This window comes from Muscardinus avellanarius, assembly GCF_963383645.1.
Source record: "Muscardinus avellanarius genome assembly, chromosome: 10".
NCBI classification, from domain to species: domain Eukaryota; kingdom Metazoa; phylum Chordata; class Mammalia; order Rodentia; family Gliridae; genus Muscardinus; species Muscardinus avellanarius.
This window is the reverse complement of record NC_137796.1, coordinates 18903595-18928193: the sequence shown is the minus strand read 5'-3', so window position 1 is coordinate 18928193 and position 24599 is coordinate 18903595. Positions and strand designations below refer to the sequence as shown.

At 50.7% G+C, this 24599-nt stretch overlaps 1 protein-coding gene across 3 annotated transcripts; it reads left to right on the top strand.

The window, feature by feature from the left end:
• Positions 1–764: 764 nt before the first annotated feature.
• SLC9A5 (solute carrier family 9 member A5) lies at positions 765–23916 on the top strand (the record flags this gene model as incomplete). 3 transcript variants are annotated; one of them, XM_080704546.1, is made up of 16 exons in its annotated part: positions 765–957; positions 4833–5135; positions 7420–7583; positions 7745–7823; positions 8079–8256; positions 8857–9077; positions 9296–9498; positions 9727–9816; positions 9913–9983; positions 10693–10822; positions 11518–11606; positions 11763–11889; positions 17795–17965; positions 18480–18543; positions 19185–19319; positions 23444–23916. In XM_080704546.1, the coding sequence occupies 16 exons, from the start codon at positions 765–767 to the stop codon at positions 23914–23916; spliced, it is 2691 nt and encodes an 896-aa protein (XP_080560672.1). The 3 variants fall into 3 exon arrangements, with proteins under 3 accessions (XP_080560672.1, XP_080560671.1, XP_080560673.1); XM_080704545.1 differs by having other exon boundaries at positions 18477–18543; XM_080704547.1 differs by lacking the exon at positions 4833–5135 and having other exon boundaries at positions 18477–18543.
• Positions 23917–24599: the final 683 nt, after the last annotated feature.

Genomic DNA, 24599 nt, shown 5'->3' with positions numbered 1-24599 from the left:
GGGACGGGATGAGCCGAATGAACCAAATTTGGGTGGATCGTTCTTCGTTTAAAGAGACTTCCATGGGTTCCCTTTAGCGTCTTGGAAAAGGTGAGTAGTGTTCCCTGTAGCTGGAGGGAAGAAGAGGGCCCGTACCTCTCTGCACTTGAGAATGACTAGGAACAGCCTCCTGCTCAGCTTGGAGCGAGCTGGGCCGGCCGGGCTCGGGGTTTCTGGATGTTGGGGACGGCGTAGTCCGTCACAGCTCTCTGGGAGTGCGCAGTGCGCGTGCGCAGCTCGGCTCGGGGCGGGGGCCTGAGGGGGTCCCAGGTTTGGGAGCGCGGCGCGGAGGGCGGCGGCGCACTGCCCCCTGCCGTCTGCGCAGGGTGGCGCAGGGGGCCGCGGCCTGGGCCCTTAGGGGCCCCATCCCCCTGGACCCCGGCCTCTCCCGCTGCTGGCTGTCGGAGGACGGTGGCCGCTCACCTCTGACTGCGGGCGAGGGGCGGTTTTGGGGGAACCGACTGGAAGGAGATTTCGGGACCCAGGGAAGGGCTACGCTGGGGAATTTCCGGAGCTGAGACTAGTCTAGAGGGGATGGAGGAGGGGCTCCGGACTACCGGCGTCCGGGGCAGGGTCTGGGAATCCAGACCTGGCCGGGGGGTGTCGGAGCCGGGATTGGGGGGAGCAGGCCCCACGTGCCTGTGACGCGGGGGCGCCGGGTAGGCGGCGGCGGCGACGCGGGGCTGGCGGCCGTGCGGGCCGAGGGCGGCGAGGCAGGCTGCAGGATGCTGCGCGCCGCATTGCCCCTGCTCGGGCTGCCCCTGGCCGGGGCGGGGGCGGCCGAAGAGCCCTCCCAGGAGCCGGGGTCGCCGGGCGAGCCTCCCCCAGGCTTGGCGCTTTTCCGCTGGCAGTGGCACGAGGTGGAGGCGCCTTACCTGGTTGCTCTGTGGATCCTGGTGGCCAGCCTGGCCAAAATCGGTGAGTGCGTGTGTGTGCGCGCGCCAGGCCAGCGGCTGGCAGCAGACCCGCCCCCAACCCCGGGGTCCCGGAATCCCGACCGGCTTCTTCCACATGGCACTGATTCTAAAAATCCCGGCTGCCACCCAGTGTCTGCGTCTCCTCTGTGGGTCTCCCTCCTCTCCTTCCCCATGGGAGCTCCAAGCATTTGCCTCCCCGAAGGGCTGCCTCCGCTTTCTCCAGCTCCATCTTTGGGCTCCTTTGCCCTTTTTGTTCTTCTCTTCCCCTTGCAGTGAGCACTCCTTAGTCCAGCCTCTCCTCCTCCAATGCCCAGCCTCCCAGAAACCTCCATCACAGGTGAGGTGAGGTGAGGTGAGGACATGTGGGGACATTAAGGGGATGTCCCGCTCCAAGAACTCAGGCATCCTGAGGAAGCTGTCTTCCCCTGGGTGGCCAAGTGTCCATTTCTCTTGGAATATTAAATTCCCACTTTTCTCTAGCTCTCCTCTACTCCCCACTTAAAGATAATGCCTTCTTGCACCCAGACGCTCCCCCATTCAGGTTCACATTCCTCCCACTTCAGGATATAAAGAAACTTCCTTCTATTGGAGCTGTATGTGTGCTGCCCACCCGAGGTGCTTTCATAGCTCCAACCTCCTTCAGTCCTCAGAACACAGAAGGCTGTGCTTCAGACTCTTTTCCCTGAATAGAGCTGCTTTCCCTTGCCTCTGCCCCTTCCTCCTCCCTTCTGAGCAGCCAGTGGTCCCTCCTCCCACCAGAGACCCTCCCCCTCCTCCCTGTTGTGCAGGCTCTGCTGTGGGGGAGACTAATTATAGCTGAGCGTTGCTACTCCCCATCTCTGCTGGCACAGCCTGTACTCCAGCCTCACCAATACAGCCTTCATGTAAGAACCTTAGTCTAGAACTTGTCCTCCTGCTCTCCCAGGGACACTGCTGGTGGGTGGGGGCCTGGGCAGGAACAGAATTCCCTACTCTGCTTTGGCAGCTCAAGATTAATAATGGAAAGCGAGGCTCACAATGCCTTCAGGGAGCCTGCCTCTGCCAGAAAACTGGCTTTTGCGATGGTTCTGGGATTGCAGAGTGGGGGCTGGTGCACTCTGAGGAGATGAGGTTGAAACCGGTCCCCGAGGGAGAGGAGAGGGGCATCCAGGGCTGGGGTGAGTGTGGGGAGATCTAGTGACTGAGCCCACCCGAGAGGCCCAGTGGCAGGGAGCGCAAGGTGGGGCAGCCTTTGGTTTGGAGCTAAGGATTGAGTTTGCTGAGTCGTCTGTGAGTTGTGGGAGAGTTTCTCTCTTACTGAGGCTTTAAAGCAACAAATGGATTTTCCAACCATATATCATAGTGCTTTTCTAGTTTGGATGACACCTCCTTTGGAGGAAGAAGAGACCTTCTTTCTTACAGTGGTGGTGATGAGTCCTCAGAGAGGAAGGGAAAGGTGGGACATTGAGGAACACCTCCCAGCTTTATTGCGAGGAGGCCCTTTGCTGTTTATCAACAGATATTTATGGAAAGCCCGTTGTATTCCAGGCCTCATCCTAGGCCCTTTGGTACAACTTACAAAGGCACGGTCTCTGCATTGGGTCTCACATAGGCTAATGGAGTCACCGCAGGGAATGTGTGGGGGAGAGATGTGTTCACTCATTGTCTGAGGGCCCAAGGGAAATCTCTGTTTCAGGGGACAAAACTAGGAACAGCAGCCAGGTGCGGTGGCGCACGCCTGTAATCCCAGTACTTGCGAGGCTGAGATGGGAGGATTGCGGGTTCAAGGACAGCCTCAGCAAGTATTGAGACTCATCCACTTAGCAAGACTTTGTTTCAAAATAAAAATAAAATAGGGTGGCGTGTAGCTGGGAGATAGAATGCCCCTAGGTTCAATTAAAATTAAATAAAGGTTGGAATAGCAATGGTGCTAGAAACCCCTTTCTTACCCTTTCCTCTTTTCCTAGAGACAGATCTCTTATTATTTTTCCCAGAGTCATATTTAATTAATTTTGTTGAGAACCTACTATGTGCTGGGCACCATTTGCATACCTTTTTTTTTCTCCTGGTACTGGGGAATGAACCCAGGGGCTTTCTACCTCTGAGCTAGCCCCAGACCTACTTTTAATTTTTATTTTAAAATGGGATCTCACTGAGTTGCTGAGGCTGGCCATGAACCTGTGATTCTCCTATCTCAGTCTCCCAAGTATTGGGATTATAAGTGTGAGCTACCATGCTTGGCTACCATTTGCGTACTTTATATAATTTTGCCATTTTATCTTTGCCTCTTGTGATGGGTATTTTACCCATATTACGAGAGAAGAAACGGAATTAAATAATAGTTAACTTCAGGAAAATTAATAATAATCACAGTGATAAGTGATAAGGCTAGAAAGAAAACATGGAGATCTGACTTCTAAACCCAAAGGTTTTAAAACTATTGAGTTGTTCCTGAGCCCATAAAATGAAAAGTATGTTGGACTGGAACGCCTACAATGCTCCTAGGAGGTGTAATATACATACATACATACATACATACATATATGCATACATATATACATACATACATTATAATTAGGGAGCCCTAAGTATACAATACGATAATATAATAACATTTATTGTAATAGGTAATATTGAATGCTTACTATAATGCAGTGTGCTAAGTGCTTTTACTTTTTGTGTGTATGTCATACTGGGGAGTGAACCCAGCGGCATTCTACCTCTGAGCTACACTCCCAGCCCTGTTTTTTATTCTTTATTTTGAAACACGGTCTTGCTAAGTCGCAAAGGACCTCATTAAGTAGTTGAGGCTAGCCATGAACCTGAAATCCTCATATCTCAGCCTCTCAAATGCTGGGTTTACAAGCATGTACCACCACATCCAGCTCTAAGTGCCTTTAAGTAGATCATCTTATTCAACCTTCAGAACAATTTTGTGAGATCATTATTTTATTTTATTTTATTTGTGTGTGTGTGGTACTGCAGGTTGAACCCAAGGTGTTATACCACTGAGCTGTATCTCCTGCCCTTTTTATTTATTTAAAAATTTTTTTTCAATAGGACTGGTGATTTCGTTTGAAGCACCCCCTCATGTTACCTGCGACTGTCTTCTGTATTCTTTTTAATAAACTCCTTTAAATCTTAAAAAAAAAAAATCTTTTGCAACAGGAGCCCGGCGTGGTGGCGCACGCTTGTAATCCCAGCATTTGGGAGGCTGAGACAGGAGAATCATGATTCGCAGACAGCCTCAGCTACTACTTAGTGAGGCCATTTGCGGCTCAGTGAGACCCTGTTTCAAAATAAAGAATAAAAAATAGGACTGGGTGCATAGCTCGGAAGTAAAATGCCCCTGGTACCACAAAAAAAAAGTTTTTTTTTTTTTTTTTTTGCAACAGGTTCTCACTAAATTGCTCAGGTTGGCCTCAAACTTGTGATCTTCCTGCCTCAGCCTTCCAAGTAGCCAATATTACAGGTGTGAGCCCCTGGCCCAAATGATTATTTTTACTCCTTTTTTGCTGACGAGAAAACCGAGAGTCAGAAAGGCAAATTTACCCCAAGATCACAGAACTAGTAAATGAAGGACTTAGTTCTCAAACCCAAGTAGCCTGACTCTGAAGGCCCTGATTTTTGCAATCGTGTTATGCATGAAGGTAATAGCGCCGTGTTTTGCATAAAGAAATCAAGTGGCATTTGCCAAGGTTCAAACAATGGCTATGGAAAGGAGGTCAGAGAAAGATGAGGTCCCTGACAATGAGAGAAAAGAGAAGGGCGTATTTCCAGAAAGGGAAGAAGCAATCAAAAAGCTGGCTGCAGTGGAAGTTGAAGGCTCTAGAACTTCTGCATGGCTTAGCTGGGAGTGTGTTCCTCAAACTCAGACCTGCTGCCCTGTTCTTCCAGTGTTTCACCTGAGTCGGAAGGTAACATCTGTGGTCCCCGAGAGCTGCCTGCTGATTTTGCTGGGCCTGGTGCTGGGGGGCATCGTCTTGGCTGTGGCCAAGAAAGCCGAGTACCAGCTGGAGCCGGGCACCTTCTTCCTCTTCCTGCTGCCTCCCATTGTGCTGGACTCGGGCTACTTCATGCCCAGCCGGCTGTTCTTTGACAACTTGGGTGCCATCCTCACGTACGCTGTAGTGGGCACACTCTGGAATGCCTTCACGACCGGCGCTGCTCTCTGGGGCCTGCAGCAGGCTGGACTCGTGGGTGAGTGACCCTAAGACCCCTCGCCTTTCTGCCTTCTCCTCCAGCTGTGAAGGCCTCCTGCTGGCAAGAGCAGTGCACTAGGAGATCTGTCTTAGATCTCCCCCACCTGGAGCGTAAGGCGGTGCTCCAGATGGGTTTCAGCCTCATTTAGATCTCTTTCAGCCAAGTCTGCACTTCTGCAGCATGACAGCTGAGCAGGGGCCTGGCTCCCAGCTGTGTGTGGGCCGCTGAGGCTGCGGGGCCTGCGTTACCACACTGCCACTTGCCAGTCCTGCTCTCCTCCCTGCAAGGGCCAACTGTCTTGGCTCTGTTTAGGCCATGTTGGCATGATTTCCTGCCGTGTGTGTGTGTGTGTGTGTGTGTGTGTGTGTGTGTGTGTGTTCTAGGGATTGGACTTGAGGCATTCTTTCTACCTCTGAGCTACACCCTCAGCCCTTTTTATTTTTCAGGTGGTACTGGGGATTGAACACAGGGGCGTTCTACCTCTGAGCTATACCCCCAGCCCAATTTTACTTTTTATTTGGAAACAGGGTCTTACTAGGTTGATTCGAGTCTTACTACTTGCTGAGGCTATCCTGAACCTGCGACTCCTACTGTCTCAGCCTCCCAAGTACTGGGATTACAGGTGTGTGCCTCAACGGCCGGCTCATTTTTTTTGTTTTGTTTTCAAACAAGGTCTCACTAAGTTACCAAGCTTTGAACCTGTGATTCTCCTGTCTCAGCCTCTCAAGTAATGTGATTACAGGCATGTGCCACCATATCCAGCTGTTCTTTCTTTCCTTTTTGGGGGGGGCATGGCACCAGGGATGGAACCCAGGGGCATTCTACCTCTGAGTTACATTCCCAGCCCTATTTTTTATCCTTTATTTTGTAACAGGGTATCACTAAGTTGCGAGGGCCTCACTAAGTAGCTGAGGCTGGCCATGAATCTGTAATCCTCCTGCCTCAGCCTCCCAAGTACTGGGATTACAAGTGTGCGCCGCTCCCCACCTGTTCTTAATATATATATCTCCACTAAATGCCAGGCACTGTTCTGGGCAATGCTTACTTATTCCATTGCTTCTCCATGGCAACCCTGTTGGGGTATACTTTGTCGCACACAGTGGATGAGAAAGTAGAGCCCCTTAAATTCATTTGCTGTCAGGTCCAAGCTTGGCTGGAGAAGTTCAAGGTCAGCCTCCATCTTCCTGAGGCGCTTTGCATTTCGGCCCTCTCCTACTCCATTCTTTATTTCCTAGCCACAGAAATCTGTTCAGTCCTGACGTTGATAATTCAGCCATCTTCCAAAGTAAAAGGAGATGTTTGCAATGCCCTGCTGGGGACTCCAACCTGGTTTTCCTAAGATAGTGAACTATTTGGGGTAGAAAGGGAAGGGCAGTCAGATCCTGATCATAGTAGTAAGATTAATAGTAGGTACTATCCATATAGTATGTATATAGTATGTATTAGACACTGGCTAAATACATAACCCTTTCAGGTAGATATTGCTATTTCAAATCAACTTGTCCATGGGAAAACTGAGGCGCACAGAGATTATTTGGCATGTTCAGGTGCCACCCATGATGCTTTTCAAGCTGTGTTCAGCACTTCCTCTCCTGCTGAGAACTGTGAGTGCCATATCCCTGTGGCTGAGAATCACAGGTATGGGAGAGAAAGCTCTCCCCAGTTATCCTCCCTAATGAAGCCAGCCAGCAACCAGTTCCCACCTGCTGGTAGCTACTATTACTGTTGCTGCAGTTTTTATTACCAGTGCCACTTTAGCTTTTCAGGTTATGTAGCGCTTTCTTAGCCATCTCCTGGGGTGGGCAGATGAGGAGGCGTGGCCAAGAGAAGTCACGTGACAGTGACAGAGTCCACAGAACACAGCTGGTGCGAGGCAAAGCCAGGCCTTAAAGCTGGGCGTGGTGGCACACCCTTGTAATCCTAGCATTTGGGAGGCTGAGACAGGAGGGTCGCAGTTCGAGGACAGCCTCAGCTACTTAGTGAAGCCCTTTGCAACTCAGCGAGACCCTGTTTCAAAATAAAGAATAAAAAATAGGGCTGGGGGTGTAGCTCGGAGGTAGAATGCCCCTGGGCTCCATCCCCAGTACTGCAAAAAAACAAAAAACAAAACAAAACAAAACAATAGGCAGCTTGACTTGAGTCCCTGGACCTGCAGGCCAGTGCTGTCCTCACCTTCCCAAGTCCTCCGTGGCCTTCCTGTTTTATCCGTGGGTGGTGTCTGGACTTGTCCCAGGGAGTGCACCAACTACTGGCCTATCCTTTACCTGTCTTTCCCTGACAGCCCCTAGGGTGCAGGCGGGCCTGCTGGACTTCCTGCTGTTCGGGAGCCTCATCTCAGCGGTGGACCCCGTGGCTGTGCTGGCTGTCTTTGAGGAGGTGCACGTCAACGAGACTCTCTTTATCATCGTCTTTGGCGAGTCCCTGCTCAATGACGCAGTCACCGTGGTGAGGGTGCCCCGCAAGCTGCCATCCTCTGACCCCAGGCTGCCACACTCTGACCAGTGGGGCATCTAGGCAGGCCTAGCCCCTGCTTCCCGGTCCCCTCCGGAAGAACTAGCTCCCAGCTCTGCCCCCTCCTCGCTCCTGAGTCCCCTCTTCTCACGTAGGTGCTGTACAAGGTCTGCAACTCCTTTGTGGAGATGGGCCCTGCCAACGTGCAGGCCACTGACTACCTGAAGGGAGTCGGTCAGTATCCCCCCCTTCCCGCTTCCCCCAGGTTGCTGAGTCCCACCCTCCAGCATCAAGACAGAGGAGGCTGTTCTGGTCACCTCGTTTCTTACTCTCCTCTATGGAGAAATGGGGTCTGGGCAGGGCTTGCCCTGGGATCCTAGTTCTGGGGCCCTGAGCCCTGGGGAGTGTGGTGGGCATCCTCCTCCTTCGCTTCTCAGCCCCGGGAGGGTGTGGGTTGGGGGTCATGCTGACAACCCGCTCCTCCCCCAGCCTCCCTGTTTGTGGTCAGTCTGGGCGGGGCAGCCGTGGGCTTAGTCTTTGCCTTCCTCCTGGCCCTGACCACACGCTTCACCAAGCGGGTCCGCATCATCGAGCCGCTGCTGGTCTTCCTGCTCGCCTACGCGGCCTACCTCACGGCTGAAATGGCCTCCCTCTCCGCCATTCTCGCGTGAGTCCCGGGGACCTTGCAGGCAGGCAGCCGGGAGGGGGTGCTCCAGATGGTTGCCCCTCCTGTATGTTGATTCTTCGAAGCAGGACCTTGAAGAATCCATAGGTTTCCCTGAGCTCTTGTGGTAGTGGTTGCCTTAAACTTCCTAGGGGAGACAGTCCTCCAGGAGAACTGTCTGGGTACCCAGAACTATCCTGGGGACCCCAGAGCCCAATCTTCCTCTGCCTAAGGTGCCCTTTGGGATGTGGGCTGAGCTGGAAGTAGACCTCAAGGCCTGGGGCCACTGGCTGTGGTGGCCACAGCACTCCAAAAGGTGTGCTGGTCAGGGTATATTTTTCCCCATTTCCCTGCAGGAGGCACCAAGTGGGAAGCCTAGAAATTTGGACTCATCCCAGGACTACCACTAGCAGTCCTCATGCCTTCCTGGGCTTTGCCTCTGAGTCTGAAACCCCGCTTCCCTCAACAGGAAGAGGAGCCCCTGTCCCCTAGGCTCCAAATGGGAGCCTGTGATGGGCAATGCTTCTTCCTGCAGCTCAAACCCCAGAGGCTGAGCCCCTTGGACCCCTCTTCACGTACTCTGTCTCTCCATTCTTCTCCCAGGGTGACCATGTGTGGCCTGGGCTGTAAGAAGTATGTGGAGGCCAACATCTCCCATAAGTCACGCACAGCCGTCAAGTACACAATGAAGACCTTGGCCAGTTGTGCCGAGACCGTCATCTTCATGCTGCTTGGCATCTCGGCCGTGGACTCTTCTAAGTGGGCCTGGGACTCTGGGCTGGTGCTGGGCACCCTCTTCTTCATCCTGTTCTTCCGAGCCCTCGGTATTGCTGGCACCCTCTGCTCCCCACTCTGCTCCTTGTGTCCCCTCCCCCCGCAGCTCATCCCCACCTGAGTCCACATCCTCGTCAATTCCCAAGCCTCCCTTGTTGCTCACCTCTCCCGGCCCCTGCCAGACCTCAGCCCAGATACTTGGTGCCACCCATCCCCAGTGTCCCCCACTCCCAACGCCTCGCTCCTGCTGGCCTCCCTCCTGCTGTAGGCGTAGTCCTGCAGACGTGGATGCTGAATCAATTCCGGCTGGTCCCTCTGGACAAGATTGACCAGGTGGTGATGTCCTATGGGGGCCTGCGGGGGGCTGTGGCCTTTGCCCTCGTCATCCTACTGGACAGGACCAAGGTCCCTGCCAAGGACTACTTTGTGGCCACCACTATTGTGGTGGTCTTCTTCACAGTCATTGTGCAGGTGGGAGCGCCCACGAGGTTGGGTGGGGAGAGGGTCTGGCAGGCTCTGGGAATCTTGGAACCTATGGGACAGGGGATCCTTTTTCTGTCTGGGGAAACAGGGACCTGATTTTTCATATTTGAGAGCAATGGGGTGGGGTGGGGGGGGACAGAGCTGAGGCCTAATGATGGGGAGAGAAAGGCAGCAGGGGACCGAAGAGGGCAGGGCTCACCTCCTGCCTGTCTGTAGGGCTTGACCATCAAACCGCTGGTCAAGTGGCTGAAGGTGAAGAGGAGTGAGCATCACAAACCCACCCTGAACCAGGAGCTGCATGAGCACGTGGGTACCAGAGCCCCATCCTTCCACCTGTCCCTCTCTCCCTTCTCCTATTTTGGCAGAGTCCTGATCCAGTCCCCCTACCCACCCCCCTTCTAGACTTTTGACCACATTCTGGCTGCAGTGGAGGACGTTGTGGGGCACCATGGCTACCACTACTGGAGGGACAGGTGAGGGAGCTGCCCCGAGGCTCCTTCAGCAGCAGCTGCCCCACCAGCCAGGGCGGCATGGGGGACGTGCTACCCTTCTAAGAAGGGACACAGCCAGGTTCAGGCTGGGTGACCTCTGCCTGGAGCCCTACAGTGGCATCCCAGTGCTCTTGGGATAGGACAAGTCTCCCCAGTGTGGCCTGCCTGGCCCTGCATGGTCTGGCACCTGCCAGATTCCAGCCCGTCATGCTCTGCTGTCTTTGATGGTCAGCCTGCTAATTACTCGGACCCTGCCTTAGAGCCTCAGGACCCCACAGTCCCTGAGTCTGGCCTCTGAGAACGTTGCACACGTTCTCTCCGTTAGAACCTCACCTCCCTTTTACTTACTTAACTTCTATTCACCCTTTAATTCTCACCATAGACATCTGTTCCTTCGGGAGGGCTTCCCTGGCCTCCCCGGGTAGGACAAATCCCTATCATACTCTAGAATTTTCTTTGTTAGTTCTTGTCACAGCTGCCATTGTACAGTTATGTGTAATAACTTTAATTAATGTCAAGCTTTTCCCCGTCAAATTTCATAGAGCAGGGACTAGCCTCAAGATTCTCCCTGACTAAACCCTATACCAAGAAAGTCAGGCCAGTGCTGGTGATGTCCCTGCCCCATCTGAGCAAGGGCCCACTAGCCAGGCCTTGGGGATGGTACTCAGGGTCGGGCCTGGCATCTCTGTAGGTGGGAGCAGTTTGACAAGAAGTACTTGAGTCAGCTGCTGATGCGGCGGTCAGCCTACCGCATCCGGGACCAGATTTGGGATGTGTACTACAGACTCAACATCCGGGATGCCATCAGCTTCGTGGACCAGGTGGGCCGGGGGTGGGTGGGAAGATGGCCAGAAGAGGAGGACACGAAGGGGAAACAGGCAGGCAGGCTTGTTAGCTTGGGAGTCCCCACCTGGCTCCATGGTTTTATGAAGTGGCAGCTGCAGGAACCAGGCTGGCCAGATGCTGATGTTCAGAGTGCAGGCAGTCCAGAAAGGTGGGAAACATCTGGACACTGGTGTCAGCAGGCTTGGCCCAATTACTACCACTTACAGGCTAGTGACCTCGGGTAAGCCACTTACATCGTCTGAGCCTCAGTTTCCTTAGCCTTAAGAAAGCAAGAATAAGTATAAGAGTAGTGAGCCGGGCGTGGTGGTGCACGCTTGTAATCCCAGCATTTGGGAGCTGAGACAGGAGGATCACGGTTCGCAGACAGCCTCAGCTATTCAGTGAGGCCCTTTGCAGATCAGTGAGACCCTTGTATCAAAATAAAGAATAAAAAATAGGGCTGGGGGTGTAGCTTAGAGGTAGAATGCCCCTGGGTTTCATTCCCAGTACTGAAAAAAAAAATAGTAGCTATGTCAGCTTTGTGGATTCAAGATGTGAAATGTATCTATTGTTTCTAGCATATCAAAAGAACAAAATAAGTGTTAACTATTGCTATTCTCTTTATTACCTTCTGACTGTCTGGACCGCCTTCCATCTGATTGCCGTCTGACCTTGGTCTTGACCCCTGCAGGGAGGCCACGTCTTGTCCTCCGCGGGCCTCACTCTGCCCTCTATGCCCAGCCGCAATTCCATGGCAGAGACCTCTGTCACCAACCTGCTGTGAGTCCATTGAGGCCTCTTCCCTTCCCCAAGCTCCTCTGCCCAAGGGGCCCTCTCTCCTAATCCCTTAGGGGGAAGATGTCAGTACCTGTTCTGCTCTTCCTTGGCCTGTGCCTCCCGTCCCCTCCCCAGCACACATGTGCCTGCCTCCTGCAGGAGGGAGAGTGGCAGTGGAGCGTGTCTGGATCTGCAGGTGATTGACACGGTGCGTAGCGGCCGGGACCGCGAGGATGCCGTGATGCACCATCTGCTGTGCGGAGGCCTCTACAAGCCGCGCCGCAGGGTGAGAGCAGCCGGGCGGGCAGAAGAGGTCCAAGGGCACTGGGGGTAGTCTGGGGAGGCGTGATCAAGAGGCATTTGGTGCCAGCTATGGGTGCCTGGTTGAAGTGTGGGTTTCACTCTGTTGGCAATAAGAAACCTTTGTTGTTGTTTTGGAGGAAGGATTGGCCTCCCTGGTTGCAGAGTGCAAATCAATTTTGGGGGCATGAGTTGAGAGCTGGAGAGCCAGCCGGGAAGCTGGAGGAGACAGTTCTGTTTAGAGCTGGGCTGTGGAAGGGAGAGGAGGAGCACTTAGGACCTGAGAGGAGATCACCCTAAGGGGAGAGGAGGAAACAGTGGCCAGGGGGCCATAAGTCACTGGAGAATGAAAACCACAGACAGGAGGAGGGGTGCTGAGGAAGCTTTTGGGTTCAGCTTAGCACGGGGGAGGCAGACATTTGTTTGGGGTAACCTTCGTCCAACACAGGTCATGAAGCCTTTGGGGCTGGAAAGGCCCAGCCCATCTAGGAGGGAATCTGTTGCAATCCCACAAGGGGGCAGCAAGCCGTTATCTTGAACCTTTTGAACCGAGAAGCTGGCTGCTACCCTTCCTAGCAGTCAGAACAGGGGAGGTTCTTAAACCATCGACACAGAACTGATCTCTCTTTAATTTGCTCTCACTGGTTCGGATTTGACTCTGCGGCTCTGCAGAAGAGGCTTCGAAAGCTTCAAGATAGTTCCTTCCACAGCATCTCCTGACCCTGGGTGTCTTCTCTGGCCCTGAGGAAGGGGGCCTGGAATGAAAAGCACTGCTCTCGCACCTATTAGGCAGGGCAGGGCAGAGGGCTCGCTCACCTTTTTAGTTCTAGAACTTGCCTTTATTTTCCTGCAGCCCAGGATGCATCAGGCTTTGGCTTACCTTCTGGACACTCCATATTGCTGTCTACTCTGCCAAACCCTTGTGCCTTCCTCAGTTAATTCAGTTAATGGCTATCAAACCCTGGTTCATCCAACCTATAGATTTTTTATACCTTTTTTTTTTTTTGGTACTAGAATTTGAACCCAGGGGTGGTTATGCCACAGAGCTACATCCCCAGCCATTTATTTATTTATTTATTTATTTATTTATTTATTTATTTATTTGTGATACTGGGTTTCCTGGAAGCCCTTCTACCTCCGGGCTACACTCCCAGACCTATTTTTACATTTTTATTTGGAAACAGAGTCTCCTAAGCCAGCGCGCGTGGCTGGCTTCGAACCTGCACGATCCTCCTGTCTCTGCCTCCCAAGCGTGGGGATTACAAGCGTGTGCCACCACACCCGGCTATTTATTTATTATTATAATTATTATTTTGGTGGTACTGAGGTTCCTGGAAGCCCTTCTACCTCTGGGCTACACTCCCAGACCTACTTTATATTTTTTAAAATTTGGAAACAGGGTCTCTTAAGCTAGTGAGGCTGGCTCCGAACCAGAGCAATCCTCCTGTCTCTGCCTCCCAAGCGCGGGGATTACAAGCGTGCGCCACCACGCCCAGCTCTAATTTCAATATGTATCTTTACGTGGCAAGAATGCTTTTCTTTTTTCTTGTGGAACTGGGGATTGAACTTGGGTATTCTACCTCTGAGCTACACCCCAGCCCTACATATATATGGGTATTCTACCTCTGAGCTACATTCCATTCCAGCCCTACATATATATATATATATATATATATATATATTTAAATTGGGGATATGCTGGGGGTTGAACTTGGGCATTCTATCTCCAAGCCACACCTCCAGCCCTTTATCAAAAAAAATTTTTTTAGGTTTGAAATGGAGTTAAGTTGCTAAGACTGGCCTCAAACCTGTGATCCTCCAGTCTCAACCTCCCAAGTACTGGGATTAAAGGAATGAACCACACCTGGCTTTATTTTTTATTTTGAAATAGGATCTTGTTAAGTTGCTGATGCTGGCCTTAAACCTGTGATCCTCCTGTCTCAGCCTCCCAAGTACTGGAATTACAGGTGTGTGTCACCACACCTAGCATGGTTTTATCTTATTTATTTTGTGTGTGTATGATTTTATCTTATTTATTTATTTATTTATTTATTTATTTTTGTGGCACTGGGGATTGAACCCAGGGGCATTATACATCTGAGCTATACTCTCAGCCCTGTTTTATTTTTTATTTTGAAACAGGATCTTGCTAGGTTCATGGGAGTCTCACTACTTGCTGAGACTGTCCTCAAAACTGTAATCGTCCTGTCTCAACCTCCCAAGTACTGGGATTATAGGTGTCCACCACATCCAGCTATGATTTTAATTTTTTAAAAAAAAGAGTTGTCAGCAGCCAGGCGTGGTGGCACACGCTTTAATCCCAGCATTCAGGAGGCGGAGACCTGGAGGATCACGGTTCACAGACAGCCTCAGCTACTTAGTGAGGCCCTCTGCAACTCAGTGAGACCCAGTTTCAAAATAAAGACTAAAAAATAGGGCAGGGGGTGTAGCTTGGAGGCCATATGCGCCTGGGTTCCATCCCCAGACCCGCAAAAAAGAAAGAAAAAAAAAGTTGTTAGCTAGTGTGATGGTGCATGTCTATAATCCCAGTAATTAGAAGTTAAGACAGGAGGATCACAGGTTCAAGGCCAGCCTTGGCAACCTCATGAGACTGCTTCAAAATAATAATAATAAAAAAAGCCGGGCGTGGTGGCGCACATTTATAATCCCAGCATTCAGGAGGCTGAGACAGGAGGATCCAGGTTCTCAGACAGCCTCAGCTACTTAGTGAGGTCCATTGCAACTCAGTGAGACCCTGTTTTAAAATAAAGAATAAAAAATAGGGCTGAGGGTATAGCTTGGAGGTTGAATGCCCCTAGGTTCCATCTGCAGTATTACCAAAACAAACAAATGAAAAAACAAACAAACAAAAAAAAACCCAGGGCTGGAGGTGTAGCTCAGGGAATGCTGTAGAATGCCCTTGAGTTCAATCCTAGTACCTATAAAAATAAACAAAATCATAGGGCTGTTAGAACATCAATAATTCCTACTTACATCAAGCATCCAGTGTTAAATAAATATAATTTTCCAGATAGTTTGTTTAAATCAGGATCCAAAAAATTCATACTTTTGTATTTGGGAAATATGTCTCTTTATTAAAAACAAACTGCAATAGCTCCTTCTCCCTTTTTTCTCCCTTGCTATTTATTATTTACTTATTGAAGAAACTAAATATTTTATCTTGGAGAAGTTCCAATTTTCTGGGTTTTGCTAATTGCATTCCAGTGGTGGTTTTCAACATGTCCTTCCATCCTTCATGTTTCTTGGTCATTAAATTAAGAGGTCTGATCAGATCCAGAGATGTTTAGTTGGTATGCTGTGCATTTCTTATTGTGTTACATCATGGGGCACGTGAGTGGTGTGTGCATGTGTGTGTGTGCGTCTAAGACTGGTCACTGGGTTCAGTGCAATCAGTTCCTGTGTGGTCAATTTACAAAGAAATGGAGTAAATGCTGTTAAATGTCATCTTATTTAATTTAGCCCATCATTCCATCGTTTGGATCCCATGTGTACTACCAAAGTCTCTTCAGATTCATATCATCTGACAGTTTGCTAAGCCTGTTAATTTTGTATTCATCCAAATCAACTTAAAAATGTTGGACAGGATAGAGCTGAGGACAGAGCTCTGTGGCATGCTCCTAAAGACTTTCTTCCAGACTGACATGGATCAAGCATTTTTGGGGTATGGTTACTCAAGCAGTTTGAATTTACTTAGTTGTACAATGACACAATCCATAATTCTTCATGTTCTTACCAGAAATATTATTAGAGAGAGAAGTGTCTAGTATATAGTGTCTGGTATTATCATTTATTATTATGATAATCTAGTATTATCATTTGAGAAAGAAGAACCGGAGAGAAAGATTTGGAAGCAATCTATATCAGAGGTTTCCTCACCTGGCTACATCAGCATTCCCTTGGAAGCTGGCTAGACTATTCCCGGCTTCCTTCCTGGAGATTCTGAGTCTATAGTATAAAGTGGGACCAAGAATATGTTCTTAATAAGTGATTCTAATACAGCTGATCTCATGACTGGTGTTCAGGAACCACAGATTGTGTCACCGGGATGAATAAGTTCTCTGGCAGAGTTTTTAGAGGGGAGAGAGGTCAGTCAAGCATAATACTGCGGAATCCACATGGGAGGAAGCAACAGGAAGTTGGCACAGGAGAGGGAGCGCCAGGCATGGTGGCATATGCTTGTAGTCCCAGTACTTGAGAGGTTGAGACCCAGGTTCTTGGTCAGCCTCAGCTATTTAGTGAGGCCATCCACAACTTAGTGAGACTCTGTTTCAAAAATAAAGAATAAAAAATCGGGCTAGGGGTGTAGCTCAGAGGTATTTGCCCCTGGGTTCCATCCCCAGCAGCACACACACACACACACACACACACACACACACACACACACACACCAAAAAAAAAAAAAAGAGAGAGAGAGAGAGAAGAAGAGGTTGTTGCTGAGGGCAGAAGCAGGCAGGCTGGGTGAGTGTGTAGTAGGCTTGATTTCATAAGGTTTAAAAAGAGTAGATGGGCCCTTTGCAACTCAGTGAAACCATATTTCAAAATAAGGAATAAAAATAGGAGCCAGGTGTGGTGGTGCACACTTGTAATACTAACTTTTGGGAGGTTGAGACAGGAGGATTGTGGTTTGAGGACAGCTTTAGCTACTTAGTGAGGCTCTCTGCAACTCAGTGAGACCCTGTTTCAAAATAAAGAATAAAAAATAGGGCTGGGGGGTGTAGCTTGGAGGTAGAATGTCCATGGGTTCCATCCTCAGTACCGCTAAATAAATAAATTAATTAATTAAATAAAATAAGCCGGGTGTGGTGGTGCACGCTCATAATCCCCGCAATTGGGAGGCAGAGACAGGAGGATTGCGCAGGTTCGAGGCCAGCTGCGCTGGCTTAAGAGACCCTGTTTCCAAAAATAAAAACGCATAAAATAGGTCTGGGAGTATAGCCCAGAGGTAGAAGGGCTTCCAGGAACCCCAGTACCACCAAAAAAATAAATAAAATAAATAAAAAAATAGGGCTGGGAGTTTAGCTCAGAGGTCTCTGGGTTCAATTCCCAGTCACTCACACACACACACACACACACACACACACACACACACACACATATGAAAGGGATGGCTCTGAAGGTAGCTGTTGGGATTGAAGAGGTCCAGAGTGTCAGGGGGAATAGTTATTCAAGTCCAAAAGTCCAACGCACAGTTTGAGGATCATGGTGGTGGTTGTGGGAATGGCTGGATGGGAAGCCCAGCTGTGGGAGGATCTTTGAGGCTAGAAGGGGTGAGGTGGGATGGGTTGGGTGTGTCTGGTGGGACAGACAGAGGAGGTGCAAAGAAGGAAATGACTCCCATGGTTTCATAGTAGCCCTGGGGAACAAGACACAGTCTCCTGCTCTCACATCAAAACAGAAAGAATTGGGAATGGGGAAGCTTGAGACGAGGCAGGCCAGTTTGGGGGGAATAAATTCTGGGATAAAGGGAGTTCCTCCGTGAACTGAAAATACAGAGTCTCTGGCTGGTCTCCTATTAATATATATATATATATATATATATATATATATATATATATACATATATACACACACATACACACACACACACACACACACACACACACACACATATATATATATATATATATATATATATATATATATATATATAGTCTCACTGGGGATGGAACCCAGGGACATTCTACCTCTGAGCTATAACCCCAGCCTTATTTTGAAACAGGGTCTCACTGAGTTGAATTATATTGCTTTGTTTTTTAATCAATGGCTCATTTTGGAAAAGCTGGGCTGGTGAACATGCTGGGGTTGTGGCCTGGGGTTCCGGCGGGAGGTCAAGGCTCTTAGTCTCACCTCAGTGGTGCTGTCATTGCCAGTACAAAGCCAGCTGCAGCCGCCACTTCATCTCCGAGGATGCGCAGGAGCGTCAGGACAAGGAGATCTTCCAGCAGAACATGAAGCGGCGGCTGGAGTCCTTCAAGTCCACCAAGCACAACATCTGCCTCACCAAGAGCAAGCCGCGACCCCGCAAGGCCGGCCGCAAGAAGGTACGTCCTTTCCCTGGGAGTCCTCTGTGGGCCTGGAAGCTGGCAGCACATAAGTTTGAGCCCTCCAGTGTTAGAATCCAGCCTCGGGGAACCCCTAGTTGAATCATTCTCAGGGATGTGATGACTGTACCAGTTTGAGTTTAGATTAGCTCATCCTGGGGCCCCGGGAGAATAAGGTAAGGCCTTCAGAGGGAGGGCAGCCTTTTGGTCACATGGTCACTTGCTCCTACAGATGAAGCAAGGGGAAAGTAGATTTCTTGGGAGGAGGGCAACTCCAGAAGCCTCTTAGTCAGCCCAGGCTGAGCATCCCGGGCCCCTGCTGGGGTGTGGGTTACTCAGACTTCACAGTTCCAGTCTGGCTCCAAGGATGGGAGTGATTGTACAACCCTGGGACTGACACAAACTCCCTCCCCCGCTGGGTTAGGAAGACTTGTCCTCTGGTAGATGCTCTTCAGCTGGGTTGAGGTACCGAGCCAGGGCCAGAAGCTCAGGATTTCTTTTTGTTCCTCAGAAGGATGGTGTGGCTAATGCTGAATTTACAAATGGGAAACCTCGAGACCTGGGCTTCCCGGACACAGGCAAGCAGGGAGCCGGGTGGGGAGCCCCAGGGTGAGAGGGAGGTGGGGAAGGACAGGGCCCGTCAACCAGAGTCCTGGGGGACCTCCCCTGGACGCATAGGCACCACGGACTGGGCCTCTCCCTTCAGGGACTAGACAGGCACACTTGCTTTCAGTGGAAATGTTGGGGGCAATGTGTGACAGGAGGCATCTGGTTGAGAACTGTGGCTTACCGGCCCTTGGGACTTGGAAAGGTCATGGAGAAGGGGAGATTGGTCTGGGCCTTGAAGGATGGGTGGACCATGGTGCCTAGTGCCCCCTCTGCAAAACCAGAGTGTCAGCGGGCTTTCCAGCCCTCGGGTGCTCATGTCGGTTGGTGGGATCTGGGCCTGACGTGAGGATGGAGGACCTGGGAGGTGTGGCCCTCATGGCCTCCTCCGAGGACTGAGCTCCTTCTGGTTGCCTCCACGGCTCTGTGGTCTGCTCTCCTTTCCCCTCATGCCCTCGAATCCCTAGGCCAGTGCCCAAAAGAGCCAGAAGAGAAAGCAGGTGCCCTGCCATCATGGGCTGTGCCTGGGGGGGGGGGGCAGGAGCAGGCTTGGGTTTGTGCGGTACCAAGGCAGCTGCGCTGGCCCCCCGACTCAGCTCTTGTCCTCGTCCAGCTGCTGTGATTCTAACCGTGGAGTCTGAGGATGAGGAGGAGAGCGACAGTTCAGAGACAGAGAAGGAGGACGACGAGGGGATCATCTTTGTGGCCCGAGCCACCAGTGAGGTTCTCCAAGAGGGCAAGGTCTCAGGTAATGGCTGTCTCTGCTTCTGTCCCCTCTGGAGCAAGCTGGTGTCCTCCCTCTGCTTCCTCATGGCCTCCGCTCCAGACAACACTCCTTGCCAACCGGCATTTGCTGACCATCTCTTTTCTTTCTTCCTTCCTTTCTTTCTTCCTTCCTTCCTTTCTTTCTTTCTTTCTTTCTTTCTTTCTTTCTTTCTTTCTTTCTTTCTTTTTGTGGTACTGGGGTTCCTGGAAGCCCTTCTACCTCCGGGCTATACTCCCAGATCTATTTTTACATTTTTTTATTTGGAAACAGGGTCTCCTAAGCCAGCGCTTAGAACCTGTGCGATCCTCCTGTCTCCGCCTCCCAAGCGCGGGGATTACAAGTGTGCGCCACCACGCCCGGCTAGCATCTCCTCTCTAACAGAAACCTGACCTATGTGATCAGGCTCACCCTCACGACAGCCAGGATGGGCACACTGAGCTCAAAGAGCCTAAGGGACGTGTGATTTGTCCAGCATCACAGGGCAGGACCAGAATTTGAGCCTGACCCATCTGACTCCAGAGCCCCCAGCCTTTCACTGCCTGCTGCTCCCTGTAAGTGTGAGGACCAGGAGGTGCTAGCAAACCTAGCAGCAGGCTCGGCCTTGGCCTGAGCCCATCACACCTGCTCTCGGGTAGAGCCCCAAGTAAGGATGGTACCTGGCCTGGGGCGGGAGCCTGAAGTCATCAATATGAATTATTTTGGATAAAAAGCAGCATCTCCATGTTTCCCATGTAAAGGCCAAATTCACTCATAACACTAGGTACATTGTTAGTTCACATGACTTTTTTTTCTTTTGTGGTACTGGGGAAAGAACCTGGGGGCATTCTCCCTCCAAGCTACACCCCCAGCCCTATTTTTTATTCTTTATTTTGAAACAGGGTCTTACTAAGTTGTGGAGGGCCTCACTAAGTAGCTGAGGCTGTCCGCGAACCTGTGGTCCTCCTGTCTCAGCCTCCTGAATGCTGGGATTACAAGGTGCACCACCACGCCTAGCCACGTGACTTTTTAGAAAGGCTTATTACAGAAAATTTCAAAATACGCAATGACAGAATAGTGACATAAAGCCGGGCGAGGTGGCGCACGCTCGTAATCCCAGCATTCGGGAGGCTGAGACAGAAGGATCTTAGTGAGACCCTGTTTCAAAATAAAGAATAAAAAATAAAAAATAGGGCTGGGGTTGTAGCCTGGAGGTAGAATGCCCCTGGGTTCCATCTCCAGTACTGAAAAAAAAAAAAAAAAGATTATTTGTCCTGTGGTCTTTTCCTGGCTAGATTTTGCTGATTGTATCCCCAAAGTGTCATTTAATACATTTTTCTATCCCTTACATTTTGTTTAAATCTAGACCTGTACTTTCTATTGGCCACATCAGGAAACTCATACCATCTCATTCCCTTCCTTCCTTCCTTTCTTCCTTCCTTCCTTCCTTCCTTTTTGAGCCTCACACATGCGAGGCAAGCATTCCACTGCTGTGCTATATCCCTCTTTTTTTTTTTTTGGAGGTACTGGGGTTCCTGGAAACCCTTCTACCTCTGGCCTACACTCCCAGACCTATTTTTTATATTTTTATTTGTAAACAGGGTCTCTTAAGCCAGTGAGGCTGGCTTCGAACCTGTGTGATCCTCCTGTCTCCGCTTCCCAAGTGCGGGGATTATAAGCGTGCGCCACTACGCCCGGCTACATCCCTATCTTTAAATTTTTTTTTTAATTTTGAGACAGGTTCTCTCACTAAGTTGCCCAGGCAGGCCTCAAACTTGTGATCCTCCTTCCTCGGCCTCCTGAGAAGCTGGGATTACAGGCATGCACCACCACACACGGCTTGCTTCTCTTTTCGTAGGCTAACATTGATCAATGGGTTCAGATGTTGTTCCCCACTCTATTATAAAATTTCTTATTAGCCTGGTATGATGGTACATGCTTATAATCCCAGTGCCTAGAAGGCTGAGACAGGAGGATTGCAGGTTTGAGATCCAACTTGGCAACTTAGTGAGACCCTGTTTTAAAAATAAAAAGACTAAAAAATAGGGCTAGGGGTTTAGCTCAGAGGTACAATGCCCCTGGGTTCCATCCCTAGTACTGAAAAAAAAAAAAATGTGGCTGGGAGTAGCTTGAAGGTAGAACACCAAGTTTCAATCCCTAGTACCACATTAAAAAAATTCTCATTAGCTTTTAATTAAATGTTCTTGGCAGTTGTTGATGATCACTGCTAGATCCAACATTTCTCAGGTCACAATGGCGATATTCTATATCTTTTTACTTGCATTTATTAGCAGGAATTCTTCTATAAAAAAGTTGCCTTCATCAAGTATTTGGTTACTTTGAGGTCTATATGGGAGAGAATGGATAAGTGCTTAATCCTTCTACCTGTCAGTATTTAGACCAAGGAGTTAGTCCCTACCATCCTCTTAAGGTGAACAATGACAGTTTTTATTGTTTTAGCCTGTTGTTATTACATTTTAATATTCCAGTCCAGCCAGGCGTGGTGGCTTGTAATCCCAGCATTTGGAAGGCCGAGAGGAGGATCAGGGTTCACAGAAAGCCTCAGCTACTTAGTGAGGCCCTTTGCAACTCAGTGAGACCCTGTTTCAAGATGAAGAATACAAATAAGGCTGGGAGTGTAGCTTGGAGGTAGAATGTCCCTGGGTTCCATCCCCAGTACCACCAAAAAAAAAAAAAAAAAAAAAAATACAGTCCTTTCAAGAGATATAGTTTCACTTTTAATCATATCACCAATACATTTTACAATCTTCTCAATCAAGAAGTTTATTGAGCCAGGTGTGGTACACATTTGTAATCCCAGCTACTTGGGATGCCGCGGCAGAAGAATTACGAGTTTGAGGCCAGCCTGAGCAACTCAGTGAGATCCTATCTCAAAATAAGCTAGGCACAGTGGTGCACACCTGTAATCCCAGTACTTGGGAGGTTGAGACAGGAGGATCACAGGTTTGAAGCCAGCCTCAGCAACTTAGTGAGACCCTGTTTTCAAATAAAAAATAAAATAGGGCTGGGGGTAGAATGGAGGTAAACTGTCTCTGGGTTCAATCCCCAACACACACACACACACACACACACACACACACACACACACACACACACAGGATTGGGAGCTGGACACAGTAGTATACACCTATAATCCCTGTACTTGGAGGCTGAAACAGGAGGGTTGCAAGTTCAGGGCCAGCATGCAGTAACTTACCAAGACCCTGCTTCAACATTTAAAGGGGGGGAGTTTGGGGGTATATCCCAGTAGTAAAGAACCCCTGGGTCAGTCCCCAGTGCTGTAAAAGAAAAAACGTTTATTGAAGGCTGGGGGTTTAGCTCAGTGCTAAAACACTTACCTAGCACGTGCAAAGCCCTGGGGTTGATTCCCATCAGTGAAAAAAAAAGATACTTATTGGACTCTTTGGGGGACTTTATCAATAAACAGATGTGTGCTTAGCACCTATTATATGGAAGACATTGTACTGGACTTTGAAGGGCTCAAGTTCCCACCCTCAGAACCTCACTTCCTGTAATGCCTGTACTTCTGGGAGTCTGAGCTCCCATTCCCGATCTTGCCATCCCATTTGTGGCATAGCTTCAGCCCGTTTTAGGTTTGATGAGCTCACACTTCTGGGCTCTGTTCCTCCAAAGGGCAGCGGTGGGTACTCAGGCAGCAGGCCCAGCAGCAAGGTCTTTGGCCTAGAGCCCAAGGTCTTTGTCTCCCTCTCGGCCTCTGTCTCCCCCAGGCTGGTGCCTGGGGCTGGGCAGGAGGCAGTTTCTGAGGCCAGCACCGCAGGTCTGGTGAGGGCGCCTGGAGACAAGACTTCCGTCCTACCTGGCTCTGCTTTCTCTGCGGCAGCTGCACCATCTATTCAGTAGGCATCTCCTGGGCAACTGGCCTGTGCCCAGCTGTGTGCTAGGTGCTGGGACACAGTGAAGGGCAAGGCCAGCCTTGGTGCTTCCTCTCAGCACGACCTTCATCAAATAATCACGCAGAGGGGTGTAATATAGCAACTGTGGAATTAATTTGTTTAGGAGAATGTGCTTCTACTAGAGGAGGATTCCACCGCATTGACGATGGGCTCATGTGTACTCACGATGGGCTCATGTGTACTCTCCGTCCCCAGGGAGCCTTGAGGTGTGCCCCAGCCCACGCATCATCCCTCCATCCCCAACCTGTGCAGAGAAGGAGCTGCCCTGGAAGAGTGGGCAGGCAGACCTGGCCGTGTACGTGTCTTCGGAAACCACCAAGATCGTACCTGTGGATATGCAGACGGGCTGGAACCAGAGCATCTCTTCCCTGGAGAGCCTGGCGTCCCCTCCCTGTACCCAGCCCCCCACTCTGACCCGCCTGCTCCCCCACCCACTGGGTGCTGAAGAGCCCCAGGCCCCTCCTGATCTGTCTCCTGACCCCCGCACTAGCTTTGCCTTCCCTCCAAGCCTGGCCAAGGCTGGCCGCTCTCGCAGCGAGAGCAGCGCTGACATCTCCCAGAGGCAGGAGCTGCAGCCCCTCATGGGCCACAAGGACCACACCCATCTTAGCCCGGGCACCGCTAACTCCCACTGGTGTATCCAGTTCAACAGAGGGGGCAGGCTGTAGCCCAGGGCCTTGGGGAGGAGAAGAGGCAGAGCCCCCGTGGGAAGCGTTCCCTGGGCGATGGGCAGGGGAGCCCATTCAGCCTGACACCGGGCCAGAGGGGCCTGGACTGAAGTAGCCTCTAGGCCTCCTTGGGTTGGGCAGAAGGGTCTCTTGGGCTGGTCCTCACAGGGACCCTTCTTGCCACCCTCCCTGCTCCTAATCCCTCCCACCTTCCACTTCAGTAATGGTTCAGAACCCAGTCCAGAGTAGTAGGGGCTGGGTCCAAAGATTTGGTAGCTGGAGCCCCTTCTCCAGGGGGTCTTCCCGGGGTCGCTGTAGGCAGCTGTTCCTGACCCCAAAGCAAGGGCATCCTTCCTAAGTGGATGCTGGCCTTCTCTGCCTTCTACCCATCCCAGCACTGCCAGGGACAGTAACCTGCCAGTGAGGCTCAGCGAGGGGTGGTGCTCAGAGGGAATGGGGTGGGAGATGGGGCAGGCCCCAACCTTGGGCTTGGCTCCCCGGAGCCGGTGTTTTTTAGGGCAGTGGGAGTCTCCGCCTCCACTTCTTGCTTTAGCTCCTTCCCTTTGCTGCCAGTTACTGAGGTGAGAGTCCTTCTCCAGGACCAGGGTGCTGGGCCAGCTTCAGTTTGGGGCCACTTCTCAGCCAGGGTCCCTCTGGGGATCTGCTGCTTGGGGCCAAATCTG